At 58.2% G+C, this 18,938-nt stretch overlaps 2 protein-coding genes across 3 annotated transcripts in view; both read right to left on the bottom strand.

The window, feature by feature from the left end:
* The window catches only part of CHRNG (cholinergic receptor nicotinic gamma subunit), a 6,057-nt gene extending 1,144 nt beyond the window's left edge, over positions 1-4,913 (bottom strand). The window contains exons 1-9 of the mRNA XM_006082645.3: positions 4,857-4,913; positions 4,523-4,662; positions 4,289-4,333; positions 4,000-4,109; positions 3,294-3,449; positions 2,115-2,212; positions 1,623-1,823; positions 1,324-1,438; positions 1,000-1,128 (exon numbers count right to left, since the gene is read on the bottom strand). Coding sequence (XP_006082707.1) covers positions 1,000-1,128; positions 1,324-1,438; positions 1,623-1,823; positions 2,115-2,212; positions 3,294-3,449; positions 4,000-4,109; positions 4,289-4,333; positions 4,523-4,662; positions 4,857-4,911 — 1,049 coding nt within the window. The 5' untranslated portion in view covers positions 4,912-4,913. The remainder of the gene's footprint in view (positions 1-999; positions 1,129-1,323; positions 1,439-1,622; positions 1,824-2,114; positions 2,213-3,293; positions 3,450-3,999; positions 4,110-4,288; positions 4,334-4,522; positions 4,663-4,856) is intronic.
* A 4,380-nt stretch (positions 4,914-9,293) lies between these two features.
* CHRND (cholinergic receptor nicotinic delta subunit) lies at positions 9,294-18,644 on the bottom strand. Of its 2 annotated transcripts, XM_006082643.3 has the most exons (14): positions 18,400-18,644; positions 17,976-18,082; positions 16,518-16,671; positions 16,193-16,338; positions 15,735-15,779; positions 15,122-15,231; positions 14,800-14,955; positions 14,513-14,622; positions 13,354-13,554; positions 12,213-12,324; positions 11,961-12,075; positions 11,278-11,482; positions 11,069-11,187; positions 9,294-10,390 (listed from the first exon to the last, which is right to left on the bottom strand). In XM_006082643.3, exons 3-14 carry the CDS (start codon positions 16,567-16,569, stop codon positions 10,208-10,210), a joined length of 1,554 nt encoding a protein of 517 aa, XP_006082705.1. In that variant the 5' UTR covers positions 16,570-16,671; positions 17,976-18,082; positions 18,400-18,644; the 3' UTR covers positions 9,294-10,207. The 2 variants fall into 2 exon arrangements, with proteins under 2 accessions (XP_006082705.1, XP_014319250.1); XM_014463764.2 differs by lacking the exon at positions 14,800-14,955 and having other exon boundaries at positions 17,976-18,644.
* Positions 18,645-18,938: the final 294 nt, after the last annotated feature.

The raw sequence follows: 18,938 nt of genomic DNA, 5'->3' as shown, positions 1-18,938 counted from the left end.
GTCCGGGGGAGGGAGGGGGTGGACGAGTCACCTACTTTACCTTCCCCAGTTTTTTTTCTGCCGCCTCAGATATTTCATCGGTTTATTCTCTGATTTTTTGGAGAAAGAGGGGATTATTTTTGAGGGGAGGACAGAGGGGCCCCCCTTCCCCCCCGTGGGTGGCGCCCCCCCGGTGGAGGGAGGGTCTTTTTTAGGCAGGGGGGGGGGGCCCCCCCTCCCCCCCGCCTGGAGGGAGGGGGGGGGGCTGGTATTTCTTCCAGGATTAAAAAAAAAGCCCCCGGGGAACCCCCCCCCCCTTGAGCGGGAGGGGGGGGTGGGGGGGGTTTCTGGGCAATAGCATGGCAGCTACGCTGGGCTTTGCAGCAGAAAATGCAGGTTGGCACGAAGGGCTCATGCTGCTGGAGGCCGGAAGGCAGCACATGAGGGGCAGTGGCGTGGCCCTGGTACAGCTCGGCTCTCCTGTCCCGGGCATTGAGGCCGGGTCCCCACACTCTTGTGCACATCAGAATCACCAGGCACTTGTCCCAAACCCAGGTTCCTGGGCCCCACCCCTACTATTCTGGCCCAGGATGTGGCAGGGGCCTGGGAATCTGCATTTGTGACAAGGGCCCCAGCTGACAGCTGCGGGTGGGCTGCAGGTCACACAAGCTCTGGAGCCAGACTGCCTGGTCAGAATCCTGTCTCCTCCACTGTCTACCTGTGCGACCTTAAGTAAGTGCTTAACCTCTCTGTGCCTCATTTCCTCATCTGGAAAATGGAGATGATCCTAATACCCACTGCACAGAGGTTTTACCAGAGTTAAGTCAGTATGTGTAATATGCCTACCACTAGGTAAGCACTCGATAGTCTATATTGTTATTAACTCATTTGGGCACGTGCTTCCAAACACACACAGACCAGATTTGCTGCTGAATATGGCACGGGAGGAACATGCACAGGGACAGGGGTGCCAAGGAAGGTGCATGTCAGCGGACGGAGCAGGAAGTGCTGGAAGGGGCGGGGAGGGACCTTGCCTTTCGGACCCCGCGGGCCATGGAGTGTGTGTGGGGGGACCGCAAGGACACGTTGAGCACGACCACAGCATTCACAACAATGAGGATGGTCACCACCAGGAGGAAGGTCAGGTACCTGCCGGGATGGGGTGGGGTGGGCAGGAGGCGGGGCTGGCCCTTCAGCACTGCATGCCCAGATGCCAACCCCACCCCTAGCGGCTGCTCCCCCATATCCCTTGGGTGAGGGGCTGGCATTGGGAGGGTGGCAGGAGGGCCGTGCCCAAGAAGGGAGGGGGAGGAGGTGGGCGGCAGGCGGGAGGACCAGCCTTACTTGCTGATGAGTGGCACTGCCTGGGAGGTCTCAGGCACCTTCTTAGCCACGAGGAAGAGGAAGACAGTCTGGGCCAGGAGCACGTTGATGGCAACGGTACACTTCTGGCCACCCGCTGGGGGTGACCAAGAGGCTCTCAGAGCAGGTCTCTGTCTCCCTGCTGTGGGGCACTCCCCCCGCCCCACAAGGAGCTCACTGCCCTAGTCCTGGGTCGTGGTGCCACTCTTTGCCCTGCCAGATGTCCCCACTGGCCCGGGCCAATCCCACCCCCCCCCCCCGCCCCCAAAGGCTCCAGGTACCCTTGGCAGGAAGGAAGTAGATGAGGATGGCGACGGAGGAGATGAGTACACAGGGTGCGATGATGTTGATGACGTAGAAGAGGGGCTTGCGCTGGATGAGCAGGTAGAAGACCACCTTCTGGTGGCCCGCCTCCTCTGCCGGGGCCGCAGCGTCCAGGAACATCTTGGCCGGCCGATGCCGGATGGCCCACTCTCCGTTCTCTGTGGGTGGCAGGCCGGGTGGGCACAGCCGTGGGCTGGGCGGACCCCTGCAGCCCTCTCGTGCCCGTAGAATTGCCATCGAGGGACAGAAACAGTGAGGGAAATCGGACACTTAATCCCCCTCCCTCCAAAATGGGAGTCATTATCATGAGGAAAATCAGAACTTTGTAGGCCTTTAAAAACCCATTTCATGGTTCGCTTAGTTTTCATCTTGAGCTGCATGGGAGGGGCTTGATCCTGGCCCAGCCTCATCCCCACAGCCAGGTCCAGCAGGGGCCCTGGTGGAGTCACCTGTGAAGGCCTCGGGGTCGATGAAAATCCACTCGATGGTCTGACCATCTTCCTGGCTCAGCTGCAAATTGATCTCATTGGTGCTGTAGGTCTGGGACCTGGGGGGCGGGGAGGGAGGCAAGGTGAAGCTGGGTGTGTACAGACCCAGCTGTGAGGTATACGGTATAGTCATCTGTGGGCAGTTTTGCCTCAAAAAGTGCAGCCAGCCCTGGCTGGTGTGGCTCAGTTGGTTGGAGTGTCATCTCATATACGGAAAAGTTGTGTGTTTGATTCCTGATTGGGGCACATACCTGGGTTGCAGGTTCGATCCCTGATCTGGGCACATACAGAAGGCAACTAATCAATGTCCTCTCTCACATCAGTGCTTCCCTCCCTCCCGCCTTCCCTCTCCCTCTCCCTCCCTTCCTCCCTCCCTCCCGCCTTCCCTCCCTTCCCTCTCTCTAAAGGTCAATAAGCATATCCTCAGGTGAGGATAAAAAAGAAAAAGTGCAGTCAATAATCTCTGAGTTCTCCACAAAACCCTGGCAACAAGATGAGGGGCCCTGGGGCTCTTTGGGGCCCTGGAGAAGCCTGAGTTGAAGGGACAGGAGGCTGCGGCTTAGTGAGGTCGCCTGGTGTCCAAGGGCCCCGGGTTACTGTGTTCTGCTCCTCCACTGCCTCCTGGGCAGAAGGTGCCAAAGGGCAGAACAGAGAAAACCCCGTCCATCCCTGTCTGGTCTGTTTACTGAGGAGGGTCTCCCTGCAGGGTCTTCCTGTGGAAAGACTGCTCCTCTAAACTACAGGAGACCGTCCCCCAGACCCCCTCCTGCATGCACAGATGAGAAAATTGAGGCAGCCCCACCTCTCCCCTGGGCTGTCGGGCGTAATGGTCTTGCAAGTGGTGGCACATGTGTGTGCATCATGTATGTTGTAGCATGTGTATGCCTTCTCACCCACCCATGCCAGACATTCATTTCTCCCCTTGGGGCACAGGAGGGGAAACTGAGGCAGTGCAGGAGGATGAAGGAGGGGCCTGGGGGCTTAGCAGGGAGGGACATAGGTGTCTGGATCTTAATGTGCACAGAGCCCCAGAGAGATGGAGCCAGACCCCTGGCCAGAAGCCTCATGTCCCCCTTCTGGCCAGGGCCCCTCTTAGGGAAGCTCCCTAAGGCCCCCCCTTGCCCCAATAAATGGCCTCACTGGAAGATGAGGGAGCAGTTCTGCCAGTCGAAGGGGAAGTAGGTGACAGAGACGGGGCAGGAGGAGCGGAAGATGGCAGGCGGTAGCCAGTAGACGCAGCCGTCAGGCGACACGAGCACGTTGCAGTAGAGGGCCACCTCGAACACGCCGTCCACGCTGTGGGCAGGCCAGGCCACGGGGCTGCTGAGACCCGCACCCGGCGCCATCCCTCTGCCTGGGGACACCAACCCCTCCTGGGGGCCACACCCTGCCTGGTCCCCACCTGGCCACAGGAACCACCACCTTCCCTAGCATCTCCCTGCCACCCCCACCCGCCCAGGCTCCCCAGGCCCCCCATCCCATCACTGCCACTTCTCCCGCTCTCTTCCTCAGTGGTCATGGTAGCCACTAACATCTGTTCATCTCCTGCAAGGAGCCAGGATTGAGTACAGCGCTTTTCCCGTCTGGTTGGCGCTCGACAGCTTCCACAGGAGCCGTCCTTGTCCCCAAGTTAGAGGGGCGGGAGTGGCCCAGCAGTGATGGAGCCAGTTCTGCCAGCAGCTCCGGCTGGGCTGGGACCCCGCACCTGCTCTGTCTAGTGGTCTGTGCCTCTGCAGGCCCCTAGTCTGCATCCTCTGTCACCTCTTTCTTCCCAGACCCCCCTTGTCCTGCTAGGCCGGTTCTTGTGTCCTTTGTCCCCCAACCCTAGCCCACGTCCCCTCCTCACTTGTTCTCCAGCACGACATCTGGCCGCCACACCATGGTGGACGGCACCCTCAGCACCCACAGGCCTTCGTAGTCCTGCGGGTCCCAGCGAAGGCGATAGTCGCACCACTGCTGCAGGGAGAGGGGGGTTTGCCAGGCCCTGCTGTCTGTTGTGCCACACCCCCAGGAACAGGAGCCCAGCCCAGCGGGCACAGAAGAGGCAGGGAAGGGAGGAGGGCAGCTCTGAGGGCCTTGGGGCCCCATAGTGGGGGGCCCTGCAAGAGGAAAGAGGGTGAGAGGTGATCTCTTACCATCTCTATCCAGACATTGGTGGTGAGGGCCTCCTCTCGCTCATTCTGGGGGTACAGACCGAGATATAAGCCCCCAACAATTGTCCTCCCCAGATACTTGTCCCTACAGGCCATTGTTGGGTCCCCCAAGGACCCCAGCCTCTTGGGCAGTCTCCATGGGAGTGTTCTAGCACCTTCCTCTCCCTAGCAGGTCCCTGGTCCCTCCTCCCTGTCACCCTACAGCCCGTGGCTCACCAGGGAGATGAGGTTGGTGAGGGTGAGCTTCAGGCTGACGTTGACCACGTCCGCATCCCGCTCAGCAGGCCGCAGGTGGGGGTTGTAGCTGTGCATCAGGTCGGCCAGCAGACGCTCCTCCTGGTTCCGGCCCTGGGCTCCTGAAACAGACAGCGGTAAGCCTGGGCGCAGGAACTTTGGGGCAGAAAGAGGGGGAGGCCATGAGAGGATGTGACATGGAAAGGCAGAGAGCTGGGTTGGGGGCAGGCGCCAATAGCCCTCCAGTCCCTCCGTCTCCTGAGGCCTTGGTCCCCTGCTCCGGTCTTCCCCAGGCCCCAAGCCCCTGTGTCCACACCCAGGCAGATAGCCAGCAGTGGCAGGAGGAACAGCTGCCCCTGACCCCCGTGCATGGTGGCACAGCTCTCCGAGGGGATAGGAGTGGGATGGCAGCTCCCCAGGTCTGAGGCCGAGAGATGCAGACGCTGGTCTCATGTAACAGCCCACACTCCCACCCCAGTCAGCCCGGCCAGGCTGGCCCAGCCCCACAGCTGTCTGACCACAGCACTGTCAGCTGTTCTAGGATGGACAAAATGCCAGGCTCGGGTTACCTGGGCTGGGGAGGGGACAGAGGGGCCCGTCTGTCCCAACAGAGATGGTCCAGCCTCCATCCCCCCTCAGGCTCAGTTGTCCCAGATTCATGTCCAGCGGGGGAGTCGAGGATGCAGCCAGGGCCTCGTGGGTGTGGGAGAGAAGGCAGAGTGCTTAGGAAGAGTTCCTGCTCCTGCTCCCTCCAGCATGTCAGGATTTGGGGAAGTGTGAAGACTTTTGGTTAGGCATGTTTTGTACCCGACTTTCTCTATGACATGGCTGAGGACCCCAAACCTCTCCCACCAGCCTGACATCTTAATGGATCACTCCACTGGCCAAGACACCAGAAGGCACAACGCCTACAAGAAAGATGCATGATGTGCACCAGGCTCTGACACCTTAACACAAATCAGGGTGTCAGATCAGGATCTTTCCTGTCTCTGAGGCATGGGTCCCAGCCTGGTAAGCTTTGTAGGAAGGAGGGCTGAGAAAGATCTGAAACTTGGGGCTCTTATGAATAGTACAGCCCTTGAATAGGGGTTCCTCAGTATTTATTAAATCATCTGTAGACTTATGGTAGGCACAGCTCTAGGCTTGGGGGACTCGGGATACATGGGAGCTGTTCGCAGAAGCTCACAGTCCATGGGACAAGAAGTTGTGGCCCCTGAGAGTCGGATAAGGGAACCTAAAAGGACTGGAAAAGAAGCTCCATCCACTTGATGGTTTGTGGTCGCGGGAAGGGTGGGGCGAAGCTGATCTGGAAGCCGATGGCTGTGACACAGGCTCAGGCCACCTGTCTTCTGACCATCTATTCCAAGCAGACAGGTCAGCGTGTCCCCCTTCATGGGCAAGGCAGAAAATTCAGTTTCCCGTTCATGCCACCCACCCTTCAGTATCTTAGGGGCAGGGTGGCAGATGCCTCAGGTCTGGAGGAAAGCACCATTTGAGAACATGTCCCCACCTCACAAATGAATGATGTCTGTGGCTTTTCTTTTTTAAAAAATATTTTTTTATTGGTTTCAGAGAGTAAGGGAGAGGGAGAGAGAGAAACATCAATGATGAGAGAGAACCATCGATTGGCTGCCTCCTGCACGCCCCATTCTGGGGATTGAGCCCACAACCCAGGCATGCGCCCTTGACTGGAATTGAACCCGGGACCCTTCAGTCCGCAGGCCGGCGCTCTATCCACTGAGCCAAACCAGGTAGGGCTGTCTGTGGCTTTTCAATGTGTGTCAGTAAACCGGAAGTCATGTGACATGCCCTGTCCTTGGCGATCCAAGTGAGAGGTTGGCTCAGATCCCAGCCCCTGTAGCAGGGCCACAGCTCCTCCTGCCCTCACAAGGACTTGGAGGAGGGGAGGCGGTAGTGGTAGCAGCTGCCTCCCTGGACATCTGCTTGTTCTGTGTTATGTGGGTGGCTCGGCTGCCCTCCTTGCATTCAGTCCTGCTCTGGGCCCCACACGTGATTTTCCTTGACAGCACCCCCACCCCAAGCTTTGATCTCCCCATGCACCTAGGGCTACTTTCTCTGGAGTTTACAAAACCAATGCCCCCTCTTCCCATTCTGCCCTCTGGTGCCCCCAGACTCAATTGCCTCACCCATTTTGCAGAGCAATAGCTCTTCCCTCTAAAACCACACTTTGCCAAAGATCATTCATGGCTTCTGCTCAGTAATGGGCCACCCATCTCTCTCCCTTTCCCGGCACCATCCTCCCAGACATAGGTCCATCCAGGCACAAGTGGTTCAACTGATGCTTCAGCATTTTTCACTTTGCCTTCTTCCATCCCCACAGTGTTTGGGAGGGAGGGAAAAGGGAGAAGATGGAGACTGGTTTCTCTCTGCTTTGAATTATGCCACCTCCCTATGTATGAAGTTTTAAACTCCTGTTTTCTCCTCTCTGCTCTGCAAGAGTGGCTGGGAAGTCTCCTTGGTTCTCAGGAGGGTACATTGCCTTTGAGGAGTGGCAGTTTCTGGCCTGGAGGGGTTAAAGGGAAGGTCTGGGACCCATCAAGAGACAATCTTCTGTAGGCGTCATTTATTGTCTAACTACTCCATCACCACCTTCTACTCTAGAGGCCGGAAAAGTGAAATGTTCATTTCCCAGGCTCCTTTGTAGCTAAGAGTGGCCATGTGATAACTAATGGTATGTCTGCAGAAGTTGGCTGAGGGGCTTCAGGGAAGCTTTTGCTTCCTGATAAAAGGGGTCAGAAATGGCTGGCCCCTTTCCTGCCTTGAACACAGATGGGCAGTGCGGAGCTGTGGTAGTCAGCTTGCAACCTGGGGCAACAAGCCTGGTCCCTGATAGCTTTGTGGGACAGCTGAAGCAACGATGCAACCATGGCCCTGCGATTCTTATTATGTGAGAAAGAGGAAGCCTTACTTATTTAAGCCATGACTCTTGGGGTTTTTTGTTCCTTGCAGTTCAGTGTATTCCTAATGGAGTCATCATCCTTTGAAAGAGGGCAGGTAGCCTAGCTGGCCTGGGGAGATGTGTAGGGACAGCCCTGGCTTCATGGACAGCTGGCCCCTGTGGGTGTGACTTCCTATGGGGGGAAGATGATAGAGTTCCATGCCACCCAGAGAGTGGACCAGTCCTGACAGCACCTGGAGCTGGAGTGCTGGGGGAGTGGATGCTGTTGGGGGACCCTCGGTGGCTCTGGGAACCTGTACAACAGGCAGTTTGGATTGGGTGTGGCATTTGGAGTTGTCTTTTCTGGAAGGCTCACAGCTATCTGAGCTAGGCCTGACACCACTGATTCACCTGTTGATTGGGATGTGTAAGACCTGCTGCCAACAGCACCACCGTGTGGCAGAGAGAAGCAACGGCTGGCCGAGGAATCTAATCCAGGCCCCTTACCCTCTGGGAGTTGGTGGACCGAAGTGGTGGACTATTCCAGGGACTGATTTCCTGCTCACTGACAGGTGTAAGTCCAAGCTAGTTTCCCTATTCAAAGGGAATTAAAAATGTGTACCTTGAATGTGTAGATGATTTATATTGGAAGGCAGAAGTAGGGTCAGTTTTGGTATTTTCCCTCAGTTCCATTGAAAAACTAAACATGTCACCTTCTGTACAGCTGAGCTCACGAGGCTATAGACACCTTCTGAGGGAAATGGGGTGAGCTGTGAAGACCTGAAGCCTGGACCTCAGGAGGCGAGTAATAGGGCCATCTGCACCTGCTCCAGTTCTCAGTCACCACACCAGGCTTGGATGTAGGAGACCTCACAAGAGGGGTCCATCCTCGGTGACTGAGGCCCCCCAATGAGAAACGAGATAAACAGCCACCTCTTAATTTGTGGGACACATGTAGCAATTCTCATTTCACAACATCCCGTGAACGGGTCTTATTTTATGCGTATTTTGCAGATGAGAAAACTAAAGCTGAGACACGAGGAGTGGCTCGTCCAAGGTCCCACAGCTCCAAACTACTCAAAGCGTTGTCTCTTAAAGCAGCAAACTTTTATTGTCTCCCACAGCTTCTGGGGGTCAGGAACCAGGAGCACCTCTGATGGGTGGCTCTGGCTCAGGGGTTGTCGTGGGGAGTATGATCTTGTCCAAGGTCCTACTGGAGCTGGAGGACCCACTTCCAAGTTCACCCAGTGGCCGGCCGTTGGCAGGAGGCCTCAGTTCCTTGCCCGTGTGCCTCTCCATAGGGTGCTCATCATGCCTCCTGGTTTCCCCACGTGAGAGTGAAGGAGCAGGAGCAAGAGCAGGGCAAGGTGGGGGCACTTTGATGTCTTCTATAACCTAACCTCGGAAGTGACATGCCATCACTCCTGCCTCATTCTATTGGCCACCCGGACCAATCCTGGTATGGCGCTACACGGGGGTATGAGGACAGGAGGTGGGGATCACTGGGGCCATCCTGGAGGTGGGGTACCTCACAGAACCTCCTCCAGCTCCTCCAGCTTCAGCCTTTGGCCCTTAGGATAAGATTGATGGAAGTCCCCTTTGGGGTAAAGTTGCCAGAGTTAGCAAATCTATGCTAATAAAAGCCTAGGTGGTCCTCGTGCCCTCACACGACACCCTCATGTCATCACAAGATGGCCACCACAAGATGGCCAGCAGGGGAGGGCAGTTGGGGGCGATCAGGCTGGCAGGCAGAAGCGGTTAGGGGCAATCAGACAGGCAGGCAGGCAGGCGAGCGGTTAGGAGCCAGCAGTCCTGGATTGTGAGGGGGATGTTCCAGCTTGAAGAGGGTGCAGGCCGGGCTGAGAGACACCCCCCGCCCCATGCACGAATTTTGTGCACCGGGCCTCTAGTAAATATATAAAATGCACAGTTAAATTTGAATTTCAGATAAATATGAATACTTTTTTAGTTTTGCCAGGCAACCCTACTTTGGAGGAGAGGAATAGGTGACCATAAGGGGATACTCTGGGGGAAGGCTGAGATCTGGGGCTCTAGGGTAGCCCATGTGAGCTGAGGTTGATGGGCTGACCTCTGGCCTCTGTAGCTGCTGGGCCCAATTCCCCTACCCGAGTCCTCAGCTCCCCACAGGGACTCAGACAGAGTGGCCAAAGCAGAAAGAGCTGGGAAGGACATTCTGAAACATTGGTGCTCCAACCTCTGCCCAAAACCTCCTTCCCTAAGGGGTCTGGAAAAGGAGGCTCTGGGGGGCCTCAAAAGCCAAGGCTGAGGGGTTGACAGCTGTAGGAACCAGGAAGTGAGGGCACAGGAGCCCACCTGCTCTACCCCCACCTAGAGGAAGGGGAGGCAAGAAGAGGCCACTGTCTTTCTCACAGAAGGGTCCCAAAAGGCCAGCCTGAATGACATTTTCCCTGGCCCTTGAGTCAGGCCCCTATCTCCCCAAAAGTCGTCCTGACCCACCCACCAGCCAGTGTCCACTCTCAGACCTTCTTGGTGGCTCCTGTCTTGATTGAGGAGTGGGGCTTCGCCTTTCCTTGTCTCAGGAGGCACAGCTCATCTCCACCTCAGCCGTGCAGAACCAACTGGGCTCAAGTCTCAGGGCCAGGAGTCGCCTCCCTAAGAGGAGCTTGTCCTTTCTCAGGCACCCCTGTCCACACAGCTACTGCCACCCCTGAAGGCCCATCCCTTTCAGGCACAAAGCCCCACCGAAGCTGCCCGGGGAGCTGGGCCAACCCAGGCAGGGAGGCCCTTTAGATGAAACGCTTGTCTTGCTCCAGGTAGGAGAAGGGGTCCCCGGGGAAAGGCTGGGGTGGGGGCTGGTTGTAGGCCCCCTGCAGGAAGATCCAGGCCGTGCCCACCACCATGATGGGCGTCACCACAAACAGGCAGAGTCGGTCTACTGTGCGGGCTATCCGGTTCCAGCAGTCCTTCTCCTGGGGACAGGGAGGGGGGCAGAGACAGTAGGATGAGGAGGGCCCGCAGACCACAGGCCCATGCCCCAAGCTGGGGCCCAGTGACAGACGGGTGTCAGTGGGAGCCACCTCGGGCTCACAGCAGAGGGGGGCCTTCTGCATGTCCCCAAGGCCCAGGCCCTACTCTGGCCACAGGCAGGTTGGTCATTCTGTCAGTCCAGGAGACTAAGAGTGGGGCCACAGTCTTCATCCAGCCACTCAGTGCTGCTGGTAGCCCCCATGGGAACTGGAACACGGCGCCCTTTTCTCAAGAGAAAATTTTAGAAAGTTGTGTTATATTGAACAACCATAGAGGTCTGCCTTCTAAATGTCTGGCTGTGTCTATAGTATCAGTCTTGGAATTGAGCAGGGAAAGAAAATGATTGGCAGCTGGGAGAAAGAAGGGACCCTAAGGGATGTCCAGAATGTGAAGACATGTGCCTGTGCATACACCTGAGTGTGTGCCTGGCCCCGTGAGCTGTGATGGGGTTTTAGGCAGGGGCTTCCTGTCTCTGGGGGGGCCTGGGTTTTGCATTCTTTGTCAACTCCTTCATCTAAGTTGGCATGTGTCTCTGAGGGGAACTGTGGCCCCTTGAGATAGGCTACCCTTGACCAGCACACAACGTGAACACCTGTGCATGCAGCCCTGCGGCCACTCACCTCATTGTAGTTGTTCTGATCCCTCATATGGTTGACGATGAAGTTGGCCCCCTCCACAGCTGGCTTCAGCTCACTGAAGAGGTCATGCTGGGCCTTCTCGGAGCCTGCAGGGGGCTGGCCTGAGGAGACAGATCCGAGGCAGGCATGAAGCCTGCCCCCCACCCCCCACCTCCCATGGTGGGGCCAAACCCCAAGCCACTGGGACCCACGTGCTGTGGTGAGGCGCCGGGCCAGCCCGTGCCGCTCTGACTGCTTCTCGAACATGAGGTCACTTCGGGACTTGAGCGAGAAGTACTCCTCGGCCTTGGAGATGTAACCCAGGGAGCTGCTCCTCCGGACCAGGGCCCCAGGGCTGGGGCTGTCCTCCTCTGGGAGGGACATGTGTAGGAGCTTGGGCAGGGTCTCTAGGAAAAGCTGTGGCAGATCAGGGGGACACAGGAAGGCCATTTAACCAACACGGGTTACCGTCACACATCCAAACACCCGTCACTCCATTTCTGACTGCCACGAAGTGCCAGGTGGAATTTTACAGATGCACTCAATTGTGTCAAACACCACCCAGATAAGCTCTCAAACATTATCCCCAAAAGGTTCCCTCTGCCTCCCCACATCAATTCCTTCTCGACCCCAGAGGGAACCACCATCCTGACTTCTACCTCTAGCATTTGGTTTTGCCTGCCCTTGAACTTCGTGCAAAATAAATTGTGCAGTCTGTGCTCTTTTGTGCCTGGCTTCTTACAGGTAACAGTACACCTGGGAGAGTCGTCCATGCCGGCATGCGTAGCAGCAGTTGGTGTGTTTGTACTGCAGGGAGCACTTCTCCGCATGAAATAGCTCAGTGATTTTGCCCAGACACCTGTAGGGGGACCTGTGAGCTATTGGCAGCCCTCACCTTCTTGACCCCCTCAGACAGCACGTGGGTGCTGGGTGTGCGGAAGTGGATGTTGAGCACGATGACACAGATCACCACGACCATGGCCACCAGTATCATGCCAAAGAGCAGGAACCTGTGGGCACACACTCAGCCTGGAGCATCCAGGGTGTGGCAGGACATGGCATGGCATGCCAGGGTGATGTGGGGCATGGCGCGGCCTGGTGGGGTGAGGCGAGGTGGGGTGTGGTGGGGAGGAAGGGGGTTACATACTTGCCGATGAGGGGGATGGCTATGGATGTGGCCGGCAGCCGCTTGGAGATGAGCAGCAGGAAGACAGACTGTGCCAGCAACACTGAGATTGCCATTGACGTCTTCTCACCACCTGAGGGAGCCTGGACTTAGCCGTGACCGCTGGTCCCAGAGGATCCCACTGTGGACCTCGCACCATGGTTCACAATACCATGGTGGCCTAATTAGCATAATAGGCTTTGGAGCTAAAGTGACTGGAATCAAATTCTGGCTCTGACACTTACTGGCTGGGTGATCCTGGGTTTGTAGCCTAACCTCTCTGTGCCTCAGTTTTCTCAACTGTTAGATGTTGAGAGGACCAAGTGGGAGAGTATATTAAACGCTGGTCACTCCTCCTGGAACTGAGTAAGACCTCAGACACTAGCTGTCACCATTGGCCAATGCCCTGCCACTCAGCCCTCCTAAATCGCAGATCTGTGTGTGTCCCTCCTGCACAGAGAGCACCAGAGTAACACCCCAACTCCTAGCCGGGCCCTGAGCAAACCATGTGGTGGCCACTGTGGTCACGGGTCCAGGGCTCTGCCCCAGCACCCTTTTTCTACGTGCAATACACCGCTCACCCTGTCTCAAGCAGGGGCAGGGCTGGGTGGCATTTGTCTCTGGGACTCGCTGTGCCTGTTCATAGTAAATAGTCCAGAGCTGAGTAAGTGTAGGTGACACGTGCCCTTCTAGAACTGGTAAGGGGGGGTGCGCATCTCCATACCCTGGTTCTCTAGAGCTCCCATGACCCCCACCCCCATTGACTCAACCACTGATGGCCTCCTGTGTGCCAGACCCACAGCCACACATGGTGACCACGACAGACCTGACTCCTGCTCTGGCTGAGAGGCAGTCTAGGTCCTTGGAAAGTGAGAGGGAGAAGGAGGGTACAGGAGGGACCCTGTTCATTTGGGGGATGTAGGACAGGGTCAAAGAGCCCCCCTCTGGCTGGCAACATGCCCCTCATGCCTGGACCCTGGGCAGTGGTGACCCCCAAGGAGCTCCCAGGAGGAAGTGAGAGGCTGGGCTAGGTGGTCATTGCTCTGGTGACCTTGGGGGTGGGAAGAGGCTGCCTAGGCAGCCTGGGAGCTGGGCCAGCACTGAGGCCAGGTGAGAGGCTCACAGTCGGCTGGCAGGTAGAAGACCAGGTTGATCATGAAGGAGATGAGCACGCAGGGCACCAGGATGTTGATGATGTAGAAGAGTGGCTTTCGGCGAATGATGAGGTAGAAGGTAATGTCCTGGTGGTTGGGACTGTCCAGCGGGGCACTGGGGTCCATGTTGATCCTGGCTGGCCGGTGCACTATCTCCCACTCCCCGTTCTCTGAGGGCAGCACACGGACACCTTGGAGTCAGTCTGGGCAAGGGGGCTAAGGGGGGGCCTCGGGGCAGGATGAGGGGCTGGTGGAGTGAGCCACCCCCAGGGGCAGCCAGGCCTGTCTGCAGGGCTCTGAGGGGGGCATTCAGAGGAGGGCTCAGGTTTTGTTTGTGGGTCTTTCCCTAAGGATTGGGATGGAGGTTTCCATCTGCAAGGGAGAAATTTTCCTCTGGGATTAGTTTTTTTTTTTTTCTCTTTGGAAAACATGAAAGCTAAGGCCATATGTGGCTCAAATATGGAGTCTTGGGGATAACAAGGCAGTGAGAGTAAGAACCCCCTCCCCCAACGTGTGATGGATCAGCAGGACGTGGGTCTCCTCTGATGGACAGGGGTGACCCCATAAAAGATCTGAGCCTGGCCCTAGCTGGTTTGGCTGTATGGATAGAGCATCGGCCTGTGGACTGAAAGGTCCCAGGTTTGATTCTGGTCAGGGGCACATGCCTGGGTTGCGGACTTGATCCCCAGTAGGGGGCATGCAGGGGGCAGCCAATCAGTGATTCTCTATCATCATTGATGTTTCTATTTCTCTCTCCCTCTCCCTTCCTCTCTGAAATCAATAATTAATATATATATAAAAGATCTGAGGGATAGAAAGACTAAGCACCCCCTCACCTGTCAGCCACATCCATCCCCAGGGACCTGCTCAGACCCAGAGGGTCTTCTGGCCTGGGCAGAGGCGGGGGTGGGGCACGGTGCTCATCTGTCTCTGCCTTTGGAACACAGTCCCCCCAGCCGCACTTCGTTTCCTCTCAGCGTGCTGGATTAGTGTCATGTGAGTGTGTGTGTCAGGTGTGGGTGCGCAGACGTGCGTCTCGGCGGTGTCGGTGTGACTGTATGTGTATCTGTGGGGGAGGTCCTGAGAGGCCTGCCCATCTGCCCACCCGCCAGCTGCTGCTCCCAGCACCTGTGAAGCCCTCAGGGTCGATGATGATCCACTCCACCGGGTATGAGCGGCCATCTTCTTGCTCCTGCTTCAGGCTCAGGGTGATCTCCTTGGCCGTGTACTTGAGCGAACTGGGGAGGGCAGTGGTAGAGGGTGGTTCTCAGCCACTGGCTGGAGAAATGCCCTAGGGTCAGAGAGGCCATTGTGGGGGAGGGGAGCTCTAATCTGGACAGACCAGAAGCCTCTGCCTGAAGGTGGCCCCTGGCAGGGTGCCCTGGGGGGAGGGGTGGTTGGAGCAGTGGGTGCACCTGAACTTGAGGGAGCAGTTCTGCCAGTCAAAGGGGAAGTAAGTGACGGAGATGGGACAGGAAGAGCGGAAGATGGCAGGTGGCAGCCAGTACACATAGCCTGACGGATAGATCAGCACGTTGCAGGAGTAGGAAATCTTGAAGGAGCCATCATTGCTGGGGGACAGGGACAAGGGCCACAGTGAGCATGGGCCAGCTTCCAAATGGCAGGGTTGGGGGAAGCAGAGGAGGGAGGGCAGGTTGGGGCTGGAGGGGGAGGCTCAGGATATTTAAGGAAGGGGGTCGAGCGATGAGGGGAGGCCAGGGAGGGCTGCGGCTCAACTTGTTCTCCAGCACAATCTCTGGGAGCCACAGCATGTCAGGGGGCAGGCGCAGGACGCTGATGTTCCCAAAATCCTTGGCATCCCACTGCAGCCGGCTGTCTGTCCAGCCCTGGAGGCCGACAGGAATGTCAGCAGTGGGTTCTGCTATTGTCTTGGCCCCTTCACTCCTCCCAACTTCCCTGAGGGAAGACAGGGCTGTGACAAAAGAGGTTTGGGGAGGTGGGCATGGAGCGGGGACTCGGGTCTGTCATGCAGGGCTGTGTAGGATGCACACTACACAACTAAAGGAACAGTATTTCCATTGTGGATGTAGAAGACGTATGTCAATGTTATGAACTTCTGGCAGGTGGCAGAGGGTGTCTTCTAATAAAATCAGGATACTGTGACAATTTCCCACAGATGAAGAATCCCAATCCGCCCAAAGGCTCTGTCTGGGCTGGTGGCTGCACTAGGTGGGCAAGGGCAGCTGGCTGGGGTTTCTCTGCAGGCAGGAGCCAGTGCCTCCCGCAGGAAAGTGTCTGAGGCAGGCTGGGGATTCCCGAGCAGAAGTGGGCACAGGGGAGCCTAGCCCTGCACCCTCACCGAGCCCTGCTCGGAGTGGGGTGTTCTTACGTGCTCAATCCACACGTTAGTGGTGAGAGTCTCCTCGACTTCTTTCTGTAAGAAAACAGGAGGGCTGTCCCCAGGGTCCTGCACCATTCTTTCAGCTGCACGCATTCACCAGGCACCTCCTCCTGGCTGCCACCCAGGGGAATCCATGGCAATCGGCCTGGCCAAACTCCTACCCAAACACTCAGGAGTGGGTGGGCAGGCCAGGGAGCAGGGAGGACACAAGGCCTCTGAAGTGTGTCTCGGGTTGATATGGGGGACATCCCAGAGTGACAGCTGGAAGGGAGGGGTATTAGCCTGAGGGTCTGGGGGCAGCACAGGGCACAGAGAGAGGAGCTGCCACAGGCCGGCCCTAGGCCTTGAGCTTCCCTCGTGGCCATCCCAGTTCGGGAGAGAGCCAGGCCTCAAGGAAACTGTCCCTGCCCTCCAGTCCCCAGCCAAGCCATGGAGGGGCCACTCACCAGGGAAATGAGGTTGGAGAGGGTGAGGGCCAGTGAGACGTCCACGCTGTCCTCTTTGCGAGCCACGGGCCGGAGCTCCTTGTTGTAGCCCTTCTCCTTAAACAGGTACCGGATCAGCCGCTCCTCCTCATTTAGACCCCAGCAGCCTGGGGATAGTTGGGGACAGGACGGGTGCTGGGCAGGGGCCCAGGAGCAGGGCCCTGGTGGTCGGTCCTCCAGGGAGAAATGGCAGTGGGAGTGGGGAGGGGGCCGTGAGGCTGGGGGAGGGACAGGAGGGCACTGTGCTGTGGGGGAGCTGGGTGGGTGGGATGATGTCCAATCTTACCACACACAACCAGGGTGGCCAGCAGTCCCAGCGTTAACACAGGCCCCTCCATCCTGTCTCACCAACTAGGTCCTGCATCTGCTCCTCCTGTCCACTGGGCTGGGGAATGTGGGTGAGTGGCAGAGGGGACAGGTGCAGAGTGGGGGTGGAGGAGCTGAGGGAAAAGGCAGCCGGAAATGCAATCTGATACCTCTGTGCTCTGCTGGAGGGCCGAGAACCCGGGGCAGGTGTTGAGGGGGTGAGGATAGGAACTGGCTAGCAGGGCAGAAGCCCAAGGACATGAGGCAAAGATCCCGGGCTAGGAGTCTCCACAGCTAGCCATGGGGGGAGGGCTGGGGGGAGGCAATGGACACTGTGGACAGTGCTGGTCAGCCACGGATCAGGGAGTGGTGATAAGCAGATCAGCTGCCATTTCTTGGGTGGCAGACAGGTCTGCTCAGATGGGGGCTTAGCAGCCCTGTCCCCTGTCTTTGTGACTTCTGCCAACTGCTTCTGAAGGCTGGGCCTGCACGGGCCCCACTCCCAGAGAGCTGATGTCCCCCATCCAGTTTCCATCCCACAAAAGCTCCAGCATTGTCTCTGTACATCATAAATAACATTTATTAAAGCAACTGAGATTTTCTGATGACACATCTGGGAAGACACGTGGGGCCCAGGGCCCAGGACCCCCACCCCACCCCACACATCTGAGCAACTGCAGCGGTGACAGCTTGTCATTGTGCTCCCTGAACCCTCCCAGGCCCTGGGAGCAGTAGGTCCTAACCAGAGGCTGGGGGTCCAGACATGGCTCATGGCTGTCTGGCTGGAGGAACCTGAGGGCCCAGTGGGTGGTGCCCTTTCCCCCCCAGCTCCTGGCTCTGCCTTGGGCCCATCCAGGCTCCCTGGTGCTCTGCCTTGGCCTGAGCAGCCAAGCGGAAGGCCTGCAGGGCCTGCGCCAGCAACCGGGGAAGGCTTCGAGCCAGTGTGGCTGGCTCCAGGCCCACCAGGCCCCCAAAGACCACATGCCGGTCCCCCAAGCCAGCTCGAACCCAGGCTCGGAAGAGCCCTGTTATCGTCTTGGAGCTCAGATCGGCCAGGACCTGCAGAGGGAGGAGGGTGCTCAGGGGCTCCAATGCTACTCTTGGTCCCCTCCTCCTGGCCCCCCAAACTCTCACCCAAACCCACCCCCTTCCTTTCAACCCCACAATCCTGCACACTTTCTGCTCACATGGACACCCCCTAAGCCCCTCTACTCACCTCTTCCCTCTCCCGCCCACACCTTCATACCCACCCAGTACCCTAGCTCACACACAGCTGCCCTCCCCCCTTCCTCTTGTATTCCGACCCCCCAGGCTGTGGTGGTGAAGATCCTCCCTCCCTGCTGCTGGGGAGGGTGCCCGTTCTGTCCCCCTATCAGAGCTGACCCAGGTCTGCCCTCAGAGGTCACCGAGGAGGAGTCTGGGAAGCCTAGAGACCGACCTCCTGGAAGTCCATGGCCAGGCGCTCTGGGGGGACCTGAAGGATCCAGGCATGGGTGTCCTGGAGGGCGGCCAACTTCTGCCGCAGGGGCTCCAGGCCAGGGCAGTCTGCAGGAGAGACAGCAGCACGGAGCTGGCATGGGCTCCCACCAGTACCTCAGGACCACCTCCCATGCTACAGATGGGGAAACTGAGGCTTAGAGAGGTTAAGTGTTAACAAAGTCGATTTTCTGACACTGATGAGGGCCCAAAGCCACAAGTAGCCCCAAAGGGTCAGTCCCCCGTTTCAGGGGAGGAGTAGAGCAGGTCTGCTGGTTGCCGCGGGGTAACTGCTTCCCCGTGCAGATTTCCAGGAGAATCCCCTCCGGGCCTCCGCTAGCTCTCGGCCTACTCCCCCGGCGACGGTCGGCAGGGGGCGTAATTACCGCGCGTGTCTCCGCGCTGCTCTGGCCTCCGCTTCGGGAATCCGGTCCCTGCAGCCGGGGATCCTGGGAAGACGCAGGATTAGGGGAAAGCCTCTGCCGCCCAGGGGTGGGGCCCGGGCTGGGCTGCCAGGGCTCGGGGTACCTGGGTGCAGCCGCTGCTCGCGGGCGCGGTGCCTAGGAGTCTCCCGGAGCGACGGAGCGGGGCGAGCCGGGGCCGGGGCCTGGCGCCGCATCCCCGGGCTCGGGCCGAACAGCTCCTGGGCGCCCCGCAGCAGCTCCAGCAGCGTGTGCGCCAGCAAGCGCAGCTCTGCGGCCGGGACAAGGGTGCGGATGGTGATCAGACGTGGGCGAGGCTCCCTGCTCCCCGGCCCAGCACGGGGAACCGGACTGACCGCATCGTCGTCTGCGCTGCAGGCATTGCTGGATGCCGCTAGGGGACGCACAGGCCGCCCTTGGGTCCTGGTCACAGGGCGGGGCATAGAAGCCGCAAGGCTGGGGCCGCGTCCGGCGGTGGGCTGCATCGGGGGGCTCCCAGGCCA

The sequence above is a fragment of the Myotis lucifugus genome, unplaced genomic scaffold, assembly GCF_000147115.1.
Source record: "Myotis lucifugus unplaced genomic scaffold, Myoluc2.0 scaffold_3, whole genome shotgun sequence".
NCBI lineage: Eukaryota > Metazoa > Chordata > Mammalia > Chiroptera > Vespertilionidae > Myotis > Myotis lucifugus.
Note: the sequence above shows the minus strand (reverse complement) of the source record. Positions and strands in the feature narration are given on the sequence as shown.